Genomic DNA, 15,878 nt, shown 5'->3' on the forward strand with positions numbered 1-15,878 from the left:
TTGACCCCTAGGATGTGGCAGTAAGATAGAGCCTGGCAGCTTCTACTTTTGTTTTTTTCTAACACTGGAACCACCCAATTGTGGATATTGTTATGAATACTGGGGTGGATACTGGGATGAAAACCACATAGAGATAAAGGTCCTACTAATCCCAGACACTAATCAACCTACCAACTGAAAAAAGCTACACTATAAAGGAGAGATGAGCAGAAGAACTACCCAATCAATTCCATAAAACCATGAGAAATAATAAGCCACTGCTGTCTTAAGCCACTATGTTTTGGAGAGGAATATTGCACAGCAATAGGTAACTGTACAAATATTATCCTAGGCTCTACTGAGGGATATGAAAAAGGACTAATGATAGTTTTTAAAAAGTAATGCAAAACCAATACAATATTGTAATTATCCTCCAATTAGAATAAATAAATTTATATATAAAAAAAGTAATGCACCTATGCATTCCTGATCATTTTCCTTCCACTGGTTGAGAGGTATAACAAGGTCTGGAATAGCTGCCTTGGATCCAGAGATAGAAGTTGTGTGTTCAGAATGGCAGAGATATCCTGTCATTTCTGAACTGCTCACCTTTGGACTATTATGCAGTAAAGAATGGATTTCTATCTTGTTTAAGCCTTGTTAAGCATTTGATTTATTTTGCTTTTATAGTAGCTAGACCTGTATCCTAACTAAAGCAGAATGCAAGTCAAATTATTAAATTTCACTAAAGAAGGTCAACTCATCAACTCTGGCACAAACCAAGTCATTTGAATCTCTCTGATACACAACAAAGTACACTGGCATGCAAAGACAAAAAATTACTTATAAGTTGATCTTAGATCCAATGACTGATGAATTCTTTCTTGGAATAGTTGGCATTTAAAGATTATGCTCCAAAGTTTAGTAGATTACCACAGAAACTTATATATCCTGACCATACAAGTTTCTTACCTATCTGAGAAGTCTGTATACCAAAATCTATGGTGCAGTTTTTGAAGGTATGCATAACTAATTAACAAGGAAGGAAGAGAACACAACCAGGATATCCAGCTAGATATAAATCTGGTGATCAATTAGGTGAAATATTATATACAGAATGGTCTCTACAAACATTATAGATAAACCACCCCCATAGGTTCTTAGCTTTTATCATTCTGTCAGTCAGGATGAGATATGTTATGCTGATGTAATATGCAGCCCCCAGTCTCAGTGGGTTAACCCAACAAAAGTTTATTTCTGGCTTATGCTATATGTCCAGTACAGGTTGTAAGAAAGTCTGCTGATTGCAGAAATGCAAGGACCCAGACTGATGTAAGCTTCATCACAAAAGGTGCTTTCATGAAACAGATATGATGGCAAAACGCACATGGACTCAAAGTCATATGTTAAATTTCCACTCACATTTCATTAGGCAATGCCTAACTTTAAAGAGTCCTACCATATTCTAGGAAGAAAGTAAGGCTGGAAATAATGTTGAATGGCATTACTGAGTAGCTCACTAAGAGTTGGACACAACTGAGCGACTTCACTTTCACTTTTCACTTTCATGCACTGGAGAAGGAAATGGCAACCCACTCCAGTATTCTTGCCTGGAGAATCCCAGGAACGGGGAAGCCTGGTGGGCTGCCGTCTATGGGGTCGCACAGAGTTGGACACGACTGAAGCGACTTAGCAGCAGCAGCAGCAGCAGCAGCAGCAACCTCTATATTAAATTACATCACCAGCAGTACAAATAGACCTATTATATCATCTCAGGTCTGCACAGAAATGCTTTGACTGAATCACAATTGAATATTATGTTCTAGGATTCAATTAAAAAGTGTCCACTTGAATGCTTCTTTTATCTTATGAAAAAAATATAGTTAAAACACTGATCTTGATGTTACCTACTCCACCCAACACAAAGATACATATAGGCACTACAAATGTATTTTAGAAAAAAGTACACTTAATTTTTTTTATCAGAATGTATATATTTTCTTTTATCTTATTCAACAATGAGAACCAAATGACCCTATCTCCTGACCTCTCACACTTTGTCCTAGCTGCCAGGAAGCTAAGAGTTAAACTTGTTGATTTATTACAAAAACTAATTTGCTTCAAGTTCTTAATCCATTTAGCTCATGCTTCTGTCAATTGATTTAAAATCTTTTTCTCTATTGTATTAATATGTATCTTAATGATGAGATATCTCAAATTGTCTATTCAAGGAGGCATTAAGTTAGAAAAAAATCACCACATAGTGAAAGTCTGTTACAATAATGCTTTATAACTCACTTAGCTTTTAAACATCTTCTGGTTAATGCTGTAATCCCAGTGCCCAGGAAGAACTTGGCACAGGTAGGTGGCTCAATAAGTATTTGTTGAATGAATGAATGGATGAGTAAGTGAATAAACTGTTTCACAAATGTGTGTGTCATTTTCTCAAGAGTCATTACTTGGATAGATACTGCTAGAGGTTATGAATTCTTTTAGGTTATTGAGATATATGAAATGAAGGTATTGAGATAAATATATGCTCCTTAGAAATGGCAACTATGGCACATGGTAAGAATGGGCACTTTACCTGGATGCAAGAGACCTTGGAATAACAATGGTGATTCTTGTCCATTCTTCAAAGTCCCCCGTGTGATACATGGTGGGTTCACTCAGTTCTCTGGAGTTTCCTTCACATCCCTTGCCTGCAGAAGCTGGGTAACAGCCTTCTTTCACCAGAAACCAGGACATTCCAGCATCATGAGAGTACTGAAGGAGAACTGGGGCAGCACTGCTGAATTGATTGGCACACCCAATGTTAAGCTGTTAAAAAGAAAGACAGAATTACACAGGTTTTGGTTTCAAGACATCACTTAACAAATTAGGTGCTAGAGCAGTCAGGCTTCTTTCTACTGAGTTTGCACAAATTTACAATGATAAGACATGCAGCTCAATTCCAACCAAGATCTTTTCATAGTGTCCGGAAATCTCTGTAAAAACAATAGGGGCTTTTCAATAGAAAGCAGGACCAGCTTCCCATTTTGTGGACTTCTTGAGATTACAGGAGAGAAGAGAGAGCATAGATGTGATCAGAGTCTTGGACAAAAGATGAGAAGTCAAGAAACTGTTTTCTTTTCCTTTCCCAGACTGAGGATACAAACAGAGGGAAGCAGATGATAGAGAGCTGTCCTCTTTAGAACATGAAGGTCACTGAAGCTGTCCTCTGCTTTAGGGGGACAGGCATCTTTATTCTGTTTTCTTACAAAAGCTCAGTAAGAAATCACTGTCAACTTATATGAAAGAATTAAGTTTCTGTCACAGCATTGAATAAGCAACATAATCCAGAAATAAACCATTGCTCTTCTATGCACTTGTGGAGATGATTGTCATTACAGGATTAAAAATATTCAAAAAATTGTAAAAAATGCAACCTATATCACAATGCTATAGCACAACCATTAAAAAAAATAAATTTATTTATTTTTGGTTGTGCTGGGTCTTTGTTGCTGCATGGGCTTTTCTCTAGTTGTGGCGAGCAGGGGTTTCTCTCTAGTTATGGTGCCCAGGTTTCTCACTGAAGTGGCTTCTCTTACTGTGGAGCACAGACTATGGGCTGGAGGGAGGCTTCAGTAGTTGTAACATGTGGGCTCAGTAGTTGTGGCTTCTGGGCTCTAGAGCATAGGCTAAATAGTTTTGTTGCACAGGATTAATTGCTCTGAGGCATGTGGATCTTCCTGGATCAGGGATTGAACCTGTGTCTCCTACACTGGTGTGTGTGTATGTTAGTCACTCGGTTGTATCCAGCTCTTTGCGACTCCATGGACTGTAGCCCCCCAGGCTTCTCTGTCCATGGAATTCCCCAGGCAAGAATACTGGAGTGAGTTGCCACTTCCTTCTCCAGAATTGGCAGGCAGATTCTTTACCACTTGAGCCACCAGGGAAGCCCCTAGAACAACCATTTTTTTCTGTTTTCTCTTCTAATCTTTATAAGGAAGCATACCAATATCTAGGAGTAGTACTACTGAATCAAAATGTAGAAACTGTGAATTTCCTATTTATATGTGTTCATTTTTAATCACTTAGATTCAAATGAATCAGTTTTACACAGCACTGAATGCTACTAAAGCTTTGACAGTTTCTTTCTAAATTAATAAATATATAAATGATTGTATTACTGTTTTAGTTTATATTTTTTTAAAGTTGTAAATGTGAAACTCTTCCTGAAATTTAATCACATGCTGTCTTAGATCACATGATCTATTCATATGTTATTTCATTTGTTGGTTGGCGCCATCATAGGATTGTATAAGGCTTTATAACTAAGAATAGTCAAATTTTATAGAAAAAATTGAAGAACGCAAGAGAACATAATCATGACCAAAAAATAAAGGATGAAGGAAAGATAGGTCCCTAGGCAAATAAAATTGGGTCAGAGCTCAAGAGGTCAACCAGCTCCTCCTTGTGATTGTAAAGTAGCTTGAGTCAGTCTGTCAAAAATGGGAAGAACACATATATTCCTTAATTCCATGCTCAGAGCTAGAAAGCATCTCTCAGAAGGATTTATAATATGGCTAGTGGCAATTCTACTGTGATTCATTTATCCAAGTTTACATAGTTAAATGTCAAGAAAACAAAGACCTGACCCTCTAAGATGCAAGATCACCTCTTGTAACACAAACGCTTTTATTATATTACTTAGTTAGCATAGCCTTTGGCTGGCCTGTGGTGAGAGGAGTCACACTGGGCACACATAGTTAGCTTTCTGTCTTAGATTTATGGCAAAAGTAGGTAAGTCAATGGAGCTTTCAGTTCTGTGACAAGTTTGTGATTTTATTCGTTATGGACCATTTAGCCTGCTTCTTAACTGCTGATGTTTTCTAGAATTCAATTCTTGGCTTTCTTACCTTTTTACTCCATACAAGCTCGCTAATCTCATTCACAATCATAATTTCAGATTCCTTCTAAATCCTTATGACTCCCAGATACTCTCAGGCTCTCTGAACAATGTACATAACTGCTTCTTGTGTGTTTGTATTTCAGCAATCCATGAGCATGTGTGCTCAGTCACGTTTGACTCTTTGCAACCCCATGGACTGTAGCTTGCCAGGCTCCACTGTCCATGGGATTTCCCAGGCAAAAATGCTGGAACGGGTTGCCATCTCCTCCTCCAGGGGACCTTCTGACCCAGGGATCGAATCTGCATCTCCTGTCTTGGCAGGTGGATTCTTTTACCACTGAACCACCTGGGAAACCCTTAGCAATCCACAGGCATCCCTAAATCCACAGGTCCAAGTCTTCTCATCATCCACCACCCTAAAACAAATCTTCCTATTCCTGAATTTCTGATTTCAGTGACTTGAGCCAGAAATGTGGGAGTCATTCTAGAATTCATTCTATCACCCAATAGGTTACCCAAACCTGTTGACTGCACCTTTAACATCTTTCAGAACATCTACTTATAGTCCCAGGCTATGCCTTAGTCTGGCCTCCTCATTTCTTTCTTTGATGACTTCTCTAGCATTGTCACTTTACTCAAAATACACTCAGCAATCTGAACACATCTCTCTGCCTCTTCCACTGTCTCACAGGTCCAAGTTTCCATTATCTATTACTTGGATCACTGAAATAATTGCCTGGCAGTCTTTTTATCTCTGCCTTTGACTCTGCCAGTGTACTCCCAACTCAGTTACCTGTGTGATTTTTTAAATGTCTAAGTCAAAGTATGTCACTCTTCTGCTAGCTATTTTATGTATTATGTAGTGTAGGTACAGTGTTAGTTGCTCAGTCATATCTGACCCTATGGACTGTAACATACCAGGCTCCTCTGTCCATGGAATTCTCCAGGCAAGAATACTGGAGCAGGTAGCCATTCCCTTTTCCAGGGGCTCTTCCCGAACCAGGGATGAAACCCAAGTTTCCTGCATTGTAGGCAGATTCTTTATTATCTGAGTCACCAGGGAAGCCCATTTTATGTAGAGCAAAAGTCAAAGTCTGATCTTTTTTTTTCCCTACCAGTCTCCCCTTCCTCACTTTGCTTTAGTCACAGTGGTGTCCTTGTGGTTTCTTGAACTTTTCCAAGCACACTCCTACTTCAAGGCATTTGTCCTTTTTGTTCTATCTGTTCTCTTTTGTTCTTTCTTTGTCTCTATTCCTAGCTATTTTCATAGCCTAAAAAGAAGCCTGGAACACAGTAAAGGTTTTATAAATAGTTTTTCCTCCTGTTAAGTCAATAGAATGATCCTTCTAAAACACAGGTCTGATTCTCACATTCAATAGGTTAAACATCTTCCATGACTCATTGCTCTTGGATTAATATCTCAGTGACTTAGTGTATCACATAAAGCTCATTAGAATCAACCTTATCTTGGCTCTAAACTCAAATTTCCAACATTTCCATTCTCATTTGCACTTTCCTGTATTTTCACATAGTTGCACACTCTGTTCTAGCTGAAATTTCCCACCTCCTCCATTTTGCAGTCTGCTAAGTCTCTGTATTTCCAGAAACTTCCTATTTTAACTCATCCATCCATCTATCCATTTAACTAATAGATAATTTTGGAGTACCTGCCATATGCCAGGAACCATGTCAGGTACTCCCACAGCATCAGTGATTCTACTGCAACTGTTCACTTTTCTGGCTCACTTGCTAGTTTCTTGAGGGCTTGGCTACATTTCTCATCTCTGTATTCCTAGCACTTAGTGTTGACACAAGGCAGGCAGTCATCAAAACTTAACCAGCACTGTACCTTTTTTGGACAAATAACATCAAGTTCTTATTACAGATTCCAAATATACATTAACAATTCCTAAATGACTCATATTACCTGCCTATTACCAACTGATAGCTATAAAACAACAATTTCTGGTGTGATTGTAGAATTGAGACTTTTCTTAGGCATTTTGCATTATGTTTTGAAACATTTAATAATATTTTCTCTATTTAGATTTTTAAACTTTAGAATACCACCTCGCAGAGTTCAACACCTACACTATCATGATTTTATGGCTAATTAATTAGAAAAAGTGCCAGATGAGAAACAGCATACTATTCTGACAATGTATTGCTATTGCTGTTATTCTACTCCCATTTTAGGCAGTACCAACAAAGTAATATAGTTGTACACCATTATTAATGGTTTTCCATGGCAATTTAGCATCAAAATCTAAACAGAGAAGAATAACATTTCACTAATCATCTTATTTATGACTCACTGCCTTGTTTACAGACCTCTGGAAATTATATTTGAAGAGCTTCCCATAAACATCTGATCTCTTTAATAATTCCATTTGTAAATTATTTAACATCTGCATCCTGCCGTTATGTAAGGACCATGTAGTTGTGCTGGATCATTAAAAATGCATTACTCTCGACCCCAGAATTCACCAATGGGATTTTATTATAAACACAATGAAATTTTGATTAGGGTTTTGAAAAAAGAGCTTGTCAAAGTAAATACTTGCTATCCATGTTGACATGTTATCACAGCACTGAAAAATAAGCAGCTTTTAAGAGAACAATGATAATTAAAGTAAAAATATATTGAATCAAAGGAAAAGAAATTATTTGAAAACTCCATAGTAAAAACATAAAATTACTCGCAAATTTAAAAAGTACTAGTTAGCTGAAAAGGAGAACGCATCCATTACCATCCAAAAGCATGGGATTCATTAAGTCACAATCAGATTGAAGTCCTCAAAGTAATCTTTCTTTTTAATTCTGATCGAATTCCACGAGCACTTAAAGAAACACAGTGACACAGCCACTTCTGGGGCTCACTAAAAACTGACAAGCTGTTATCCTTATGGGTAGAGCTAAAAAGCTTTGCCATTCCAAGACTGTTGGAAACTGTTTGTTCAGATGAGTCCCTTCACTAACAGAAATATGAACATTTTGTGTTCTTTGTGAATTTCATTTACAAATCTGGAAGATGGTTACTCCTTAATCTGCAAGAAGTTTACGCATAAATACCTTGAATTGCAGCACATATCCAGGCTTCAGAGTCAAATCTCGAGTTACTGCAAATCGGTCCCCATCTGATTTTCCAAACACCATGGCTGATGGCGTGGCAGAGCAGAAAGTTTCATTTTTAACCATTCCTTCATTAGCTAACATCAACCACACACTCATTTGATTCATAGGGTAATCAAAAGCTGGTTTCTCATAAAAGTTCTAATAGAAACAATACAAACAACACAGAAAGGCAATTTGATAGCTTTGAAAAGAAGAAAGGAATTTTCAGTTCATGACATGCTACTATGTGTATTACCATGTATCATCTGTGTTTCTAAGAAAATAAGTCAGACTCTCAAACTGTTTTTTAAACTGCCATGAAGTTTTTCTCCTGATTATTTAACAACTGAAAGTATTTTGCCACTATATATCTAATTATTTTATAAACAAACTAATAATCACGCTTAATGAATTGGCCAAACTTTCTAGTCTTTTTTTTTTTTTTTTACATTTTTTAACATCTAAATAATCTGTGAAAGAGTAGCATAGAGAGGTAAAAAAATATTAGTGCAAACACATAAAACCAAACTACATGTTCAAGTGTCAAGCACTAAATCCTTGGAGGAGTCAGTAATCCCATCCTCTTTTACAATTCTATGTCATCCTGGAGTTTAGACATAATGAGAAATACCTGAGGTAAAGTTGGATTGACAACTGGGATGATCTGTTTTTGTTTCTCAGACAGAATGATGATGTCGTCAACTGCCCACTGGTCATAGTCTTCCCCTGAAAACACAGGCTGCCACCAGCGGAACCTGGTGCAGGGGGTCTTGGCAGCAGCTGGTAGCTCAAGATAGACAAATCTGCATAAAAGCAAATCATTTAGTGCCAGGAAAGGAAAAACTCTGTTTTTCTTAGCAGCTGTTAAAATAACACTAGTAGCAACAAGAGAAAGTTTAGTTTTGCTTGATCTCTTGGTATTTTTGAGAAGTTTCTAAGTTTAGACAAATTAGACAAGAGGTTTAAAGTTGTAAGCAAGTTTAGTCTTGGTCCTGGTTTCTCCATTTGTTATGGTATCTTTTGGAGGCAGATATTTCAACTGAGTTTGATTAACTGAACAATGTCTTTTGACTACCAAGACAATGGTCATAACATTTCTAAAGAAATCCTTAGAAAGAACTGCTCCCTTGCATATTATTGCATTAAAATAGCATTAATTTTTTTTCAAAACAGTTCTTACTTTATTAAGGAAAAATATAAATAACCAGTAAAAATGAAACATAAATCACCGATAATCTACCACATGAGAATGGCCTCTGCTAACAGTTTGCTGTATAACATTAAAGCATGTACTCTTATACACAGGTGAGATTATATGTATAATTTTGTATCTTACAGTTTAAAAATGAACATTATATCATAAGCACATCCTCATGTCAGTAAACTTATTTAAGATCATTTTACCATTTATATAATTTTTCATCATACAGATGTGCTACTATTTATTTCATCTTTCCTTATAAATAATTCTGTGATGAAAGTCTATGCATATAGTTTTATGTACACCTCAGTTTATTTCTTTAGGGAAGATTCTTCAAAATGGAATTACCAGGCCAAATAAAATGGTCATGTTTAAGGCTCTTGATTTTTCCAAAAATCCAAAGGATTTTTCCAAAATTCTTTCCCGGAATAATGGCATGCAGGATGACATGAGAGCACCTGTCTTGCTGCTCCATGTGGAAAGAGCATTTTGTGTTATTAAAAAATGACCAGCTGACTGTTGAAAAATGGTATCATTTTTTATTACCAGAGAGGTTGGATATTAATTGTATTTTATTAAACATATGTCTTTCTTGTTTTGTAACATCTATTCATTCCTTTTACCTATTTTTCTACTGGATCTTAGTGTTTTTCTTGATAATTTTTATGAGCTCTTTACAGGAACACTGATCTTCTATTTCTCATATTTGTTGCAATACTTTCTCAGTTTATTTTTTTTAATTTTTTTTCTATTTCCTTTGAAATGGATGTGTTACATGCGTGTTAATTCTTCTACTGAATTTATGTATAGAAAGTTTAGATCTGTTCCCAAGATCAGATAGTAATCTAAATGTTTAAATCTTTAACCAGTCTTTAACATTATCATCTGAGATGTTAGATGACAATCTATATAGATATTTCCCCCCAAGAGCCTACCCATTTTTTTCTAACACCATTTGATTGAATGACCATTTCTTTATCATTGATAACTGATGTCTGTTTTTTTTTTTTTTCACATATAAGTTTGTATGTATATCTGAGTTAATTTCTGGGTCATTTGACTTGATTGTTCTATCTATGCACTGGTATCATTCCACTTTAATTATGTAGGTTATACAATATATTATAATATCGTGTAGGGGATCCCTCTATATTTAACCAAAAGTTTAAACTATTTTTGTCAGTTTATATTTCTAGACATAAAGTTCCAAAAAAACTACCACTAAGACTCTGGTTGCAATAGTATAACATATAAATTAAGAGATATCTTCATATCATAATGTTCAGTTTTCCTATCCAAGGATGCTGTATTATTTTCCATTTATTTGTTCACTTCCTTCACAATTTGAAAGAAGTTTTGAAGCTTTATTAAAGTTTTCTTTACAGAGATTCTCAGTATTGTTAAACTTATTCCTTATATTTATGTATTTTCCGGCATGGGGTCTTCTGATAGCTTCCAACTCAGAATCTCTTAACCATTTTAGTGTCATAGAAGTCTTTGAAAATGTGGTGAGATAGTTAGGACCTAAAGAAAAATTCCCTTAAATAAAAATGGAATATATCTGGAATTTAAAAAAGCTATTGAATTTTTGTTTGTCTATATAGTAATCTTCTTACTTTACTGAATTCTCAGTAATTTCCAGATTGACAATGCTATTCCTTAGAAAAAATATACTTTGAATAGCTTCAAACTGTTTAAACCAGTTGGCCCCATTATCAATTTCCTTTCTACTGTATAGGGGGAACCTCTCCAGGCTCCATCTCCCACCTACCATACCTGACTCTTTTCCTGGATATTATGATTCTCGTTAGACCCAGTTGGCTTTCGCTGGTTTCTGCCTTTCCCCTGTGTGCCTTAGAAGTAATGCTTTCGGTTGGTCTCTCTGCATATCTAATTGTGTTATATCATGAAGAGTTATCTCTCCTTGAAATGACTCAATGTTTCAAACACAGCAACATCACCCTTAACCTTCCTGAAACCATTAGAAGGCAATCAGAACTGGTTACCTGGGTTTGCTGAAGTCTGAGAAGTACATTTCTGCCAGCAGGTGCCACTGGATGCCCCCGTTGTTGCTGTACTGGAGGAGGACACCCTCCTCTCTGCTGTCAGGCTTGTTGCAAGCAGAACTCTCTCCACCGATTTGGATGTAGAACTGGACAAAGTCCACCCAAGAAGTATCCAGATCCCAGCTCACCAACTGTCTTTTCCCAGCCTTTCCAAAGAACAGAGAAATCACAGATCCAATTATCTGGGAGCAATTTGTCGTTTCAGTTTCAAATTTGTATGAGCATCCTGGCTCTATGTGAAGTTGATCATGTTCTCCTTTATTGTTGAGAGGAGCAAGTTATGTTATTTAACTGTTCCTGGATACATTCTATTAATATCCAGGACTTGATTATGAGACCCCTGAGAACTGCTAATTACACCAAAGAGTATTCAAAAGTTTTTAATAACAAAGCAAAACTTATTTTAATTAAAACACTTCCAGTATTCCCTTTGTAAATCTCCTCCAGGCAGAGTCATGGGGCAGAAAGATCATACACATACTTTGAAATCAGTTGGAGCTGGGTTTGAATCTCAGCCCATGATTCATGCTGTTCTCTAGCTGCGTGACCTTTCTGAGCTTTTATTTTCCTCAAAAGTACAATATGGGTAATAATACCTTCCACATAGGGTGTTGTGACAATTAGGTGAAATAACATGCTACATAACTTGCCTATCACATGGCATGCTTTCTTGAGGGAATAATCTCTGCATACATATGCCTTGACCCTACTCCTACCTGGGCACTGAAGTGAAACAGGTAAGACAGAAACTTCTGAACAGAGAGTACTGAAGTCTCTTGGGCTCCCAGTCAGTCAGCCTGTGTGTCTCTCTTGGAAACAGAGAAGGTAGGAGGGATCACTAAATAAGTTTTTGCAACCACTAAATGATCTCTTTGTGTCTTAAAAATGTTAAAAAACTTCTTCAAATCCGGTAACTTGCTTCCTTTGTTTAGTGTCACAGGAAGTGCCCCTGCCTGTCACAGTTCTGTTGCAAAATGTATTAGACACAAATCGACAAGTTTGTCATCATTTATCTGTAAATGGTCTCATGCTGCTGCTGCTGCTGAGTCGCTTCAGTCGTGTCCGACTCCATGTGACCCCATAGACGGCAGCCCATCAGGCTCCCCCGTCCCTGGGATTCTCCAGGCAAGAACACATGCTAACAGGATAGAAAAAATGTTTGCTGATAAGATTCCTTCACCCAAATCAAATCTGCCAAAACTAATCCATGGATTGCACTGATTGGTCTTGGAGAGTTTTCGAGAAGTTCAATTAAGTTGGGAAGAAAATCTGAGAGAGGATACACAGTATAGAGCAAAGCATCCCTCACACTTATAATTTAAATTCCACTCTAATCCACTAAGTTAATTAAGAAAGGGTTTCAGTTATTAGAAGTCACAGGGGAAATACTTGGTGATAATTATGGGAGTACACAGTTACTGATAAATCTAAAGCCAATTAAAAGATCCCAAAATAGACAAGGATGCCAGCAAAAAGAAAATTAAGGTTAATCCTGAGACAGGAACTTGGTTTTTGGAACTCTCAATTTTATGTATGTATTAGAAGAAATCTTAAAAGTAATATGCATTTTCAACATATTAGATGTGCCTTTCATTTTTCTTGCTATTGACTTGACATATTGTAAGTATGAAACACCTCAGAGATTACTATAATCCGTCCTAGAATTTTCATGCCTCAGGATCAGTACAGGAAGAATGATTTTGAGAAGAATCTAGCTGGTTAATTCCCACCCAGCAAAATTCTATGAAAACCCTGGCATTTGGAAATGAGCCAGAAGGATAAAGATCTAAGATGAGAAGTATAAAAATCCAGCTATCATAATTAGATGGTTGGAATGATTGCCTATTGCAATATTCACAGAATAGTGTTCTTTTTCCAGGAGAATATGGTATTGCTCTATAATGGTTCTGAGAGTATTTTGTGGGATTTTTGTAAATGGTGAAAAATATCATATAAATGCTTGGTGTGGCACTGAAGATGTTTTTTCTAGAGTAGCACAAATTAATTTCTTTTGTTCAGTGACCTGAAATGATGAACATTGTTTTAAAGGGGGTAAAAAAGAAAAAAGAAATGGCTCATGGTAAACCATTCTGTCAGAACTTAGAATCTGATGTAACACATAGTTTGTAGTTTTTTTTTTCTATCATACTATGGTCAATGTATTTATGTGTATGGGTAGATATGTGTGACCTATATTTTGGTCACCTGATGCAAATATCTGACTCTTTTGAAAAGACCCTGATGCTGGGAAAGACTGAAGGCAGAAGAGGGCATCAAAGGATGAGATGGCTGGATGGCATCACGGTGCAATGGACAAGAACCTGGGCAAACTCCGGGAGATGGTGAGGGACAGGGAGCCCTGGTGTGCTGCAGTCCATGGGGTCACGAAGAGTCAAGACATGACTAGGCGACCGAACAACAACAAGGAGCATTTATATCTATCTATCTATGTATACATAGACATGTAATGTGAGTGTATGTGTGTTCAGATAATAGATTAAGGATTTTCTCATTGCTGGAGAGTGGAAAATATGCTCCAGTATTCCCTAACATTTTAGGTTAAAATGTCTTTAGGGTTTACATAAAATAATACAAAATTTAAAGGCAATGTCTTTAAAATCTTGAGCCTTTATAATAAAATCTCTAAAACACTTTACAAAACTTCATGTTTTGTCTTCCATTAAAGTTGTCTTTTCAGATGATCAAGCTTGATTTAGAAAAGGCAGAGGAACCAGAGATCAAATTGTCAACATCCATTGGATCACTGAAAAAGCAAGGAAGTTCCAGAAAAACATCTACATCTGTTTTATTGACTATCCAAAAGCCTTTGACTGTGTGGATCACAATAAACTGTGGAAAATTCTGAAAGAGATGGAAATACCAGACCACCTTACCTGGCTCCTGAGAAATCTGTATGCAGGTCAAGAAGCAACAGTTAGAACAGGATATGGAATAACAAACTGGTTCCAAATCGGGAAAGGAGAACATCAAGGCTGTATATTGTCACTGTGCTTATTTAACTTATATGCAGAGTCACCCTTATGGCAGAAAGCGAAGAAGAACTAAAGAGCCTCTTGATGAAAGTGAAAGAGGAGAGTGAAAAAGTTGGCTTAAAACTCAACATTCAAAAAACGAATACCATTGCATCTAGTCCAATCACTTCATGGCAACTAGATAGGGAAACAATGGAAACAGTGACAGACTTTATTTTCTTCGGCTCCAAATTCACTGCAGATGGTTACTGCAGCCATGAAATTAAAAGATGCTTACTCCTTGGAAGGAAAGTTATGACCAACCTAGACAGCATATTAAAAAGCAGAGACATTAGTTTGCCAACAAAGGTCTGTCTAGTCAAAGCTATGGTTTTTTGAGGAGTCATGTATGGATGTGAGAGTTGGACTATAAAGAAAGTTGAGTGCCAAAGAATTGATGCTTTTGAATTGTGGTGTTGGAGGAGACTCTTGAGAGTCCCTTGGACAGAAAGGAGATCCAACCAGTCAATCCTAAAGGAAATCAACCCTGAATACTCATTGGAAGGACTGATGCTGAAGCTGAAACTCAATACTTCAGCAACCTGATACGAAGAGCTGACTCACTGGAAAAGACCCTTGATGCTGGGAAAGATTGAAGGCAGGAGGAAAAGGGGACAACAGAGGACGAGATGGTTGGATGGCATCACTGACTCGATGGACATGAGTTTGAGCAAGCTTTGGGAGTTGGTGAAGGGCAGGGAAGCCTGGCATGCTGCAGTCCATGGTGTCACAAAGAGTTGGACATGACTGAGTGACTGAACTGAACTGAAAGTCATCTTTAATCAAAAAGCCCAGCAGAAAAATAATTTTACTATATTTATTTGAAAATAACATTTTTTTAGAACTTCCTATTGTTTCCACTTTTCTTTCCAATTCATTCATTACTTTCTTCAAATAATTATTGATTGCCAATTATACCAAGCTCAACACCATGTGTTGTATAAACAAACTAGAGGGGAGATTTTGCAGACATAAGCAGGGAAAGTAATGACAATTTAGAGCTACAGACCAAGTTCTATTCCTTGTTAAATCCCACTTGGTCATCTGATCAATTATCAAGGTTCCAATTTATTCAGTCTCAAGGGTATTTATGGATAGGTAAATACCCAATGTAAGGCATGCATTTTTGAGTAGAACATCTTATTTAGAAGTTTGGCTTAGTCAGTAATTCTGCATTTTTCTGGGTAATGTGAGAATAAAAATAAAAATATGATCTATATATGTAAGAAACATTGACAATGAGAGAGGCAGTCAAATAAAGGAGAGATCAGTGTCGTCTGCCATAGTCCCAGAAATCCCCATGGAAGTGAAACCAAGCAGGACCCTGTGGGGCTCCTGGGTACAAAAGCCTTTCCATGTCCCCTGTTCCTTGTTGGTAGGGAACAGACTCCAGCCTTCAGGACCTTCCCTGAATCCCAAAGAGTAGATTCAAACAGTTGCTAGTCAGGGAAGGGAGAGGATGCAGAGACAAAGGAGGAACAATAAACAACAGTGCAACCTTGTGGCAGAGTCCTGTTCTGCCTAAAGGGAAACACATAACAATATCTTTGCATTTTTATAGAACTAAAACCCCCACCAAGCGGAAGATATCT

At 37.0% G+C, this 15,878-nt stretch overlaps 1 protein-coding gene across 2 annotated transcripts in view; it reads right to left on the reverse strand.

The window, feature by feature from the left end:
• The window catches only part of RELN (reelin), a 558,072-nt gene that overhangs the window by 113,312 nt on the left and 428,882 nt on the right, over positions 1-15,878 (reverse strand). For both annotated transcript variants that reach the window (XM_070787714.1, XM_070787715.1), the window contains 4 exons: positions 11,195-11,400; positions 8,619-8,790; positions 7,946-8,146; positions 2,567-2,799 (listed from right to left, as the gene is read on the reverse strand). In XM_070787714.1, the coding sequence (XP_070643815.1) occupies positions 2,567-2,799; positions 7,946-8,146; positions 8,619-8,790; positions 11,195-11,400 (812 nt within the window). The remainder of the gene's footprint in view (positions 1-2,566; positions 2,800-7,945; positions 8,147-8,618; positions 8,791-11,194; positions 11,401-15,878) is intronic.

Source organism: Bos indicus, chromosome 4, assembly GCF_029378745.1.
Source record: "Bos indicus isolate NIAB-ARS_2022 breed Sahiwal x Tharparkar chromosome 4, NIAB-ARS_B.indTharparkar_mat_pri_1.0, whole genome shotgun sequence".
In the NCBI taxonomy this organism is placed as follows: Eukaryota; Metazoa; Chordata; class Mammalia; order Artiodactyla; family Bovidae; genus Bos; species Bos indicus.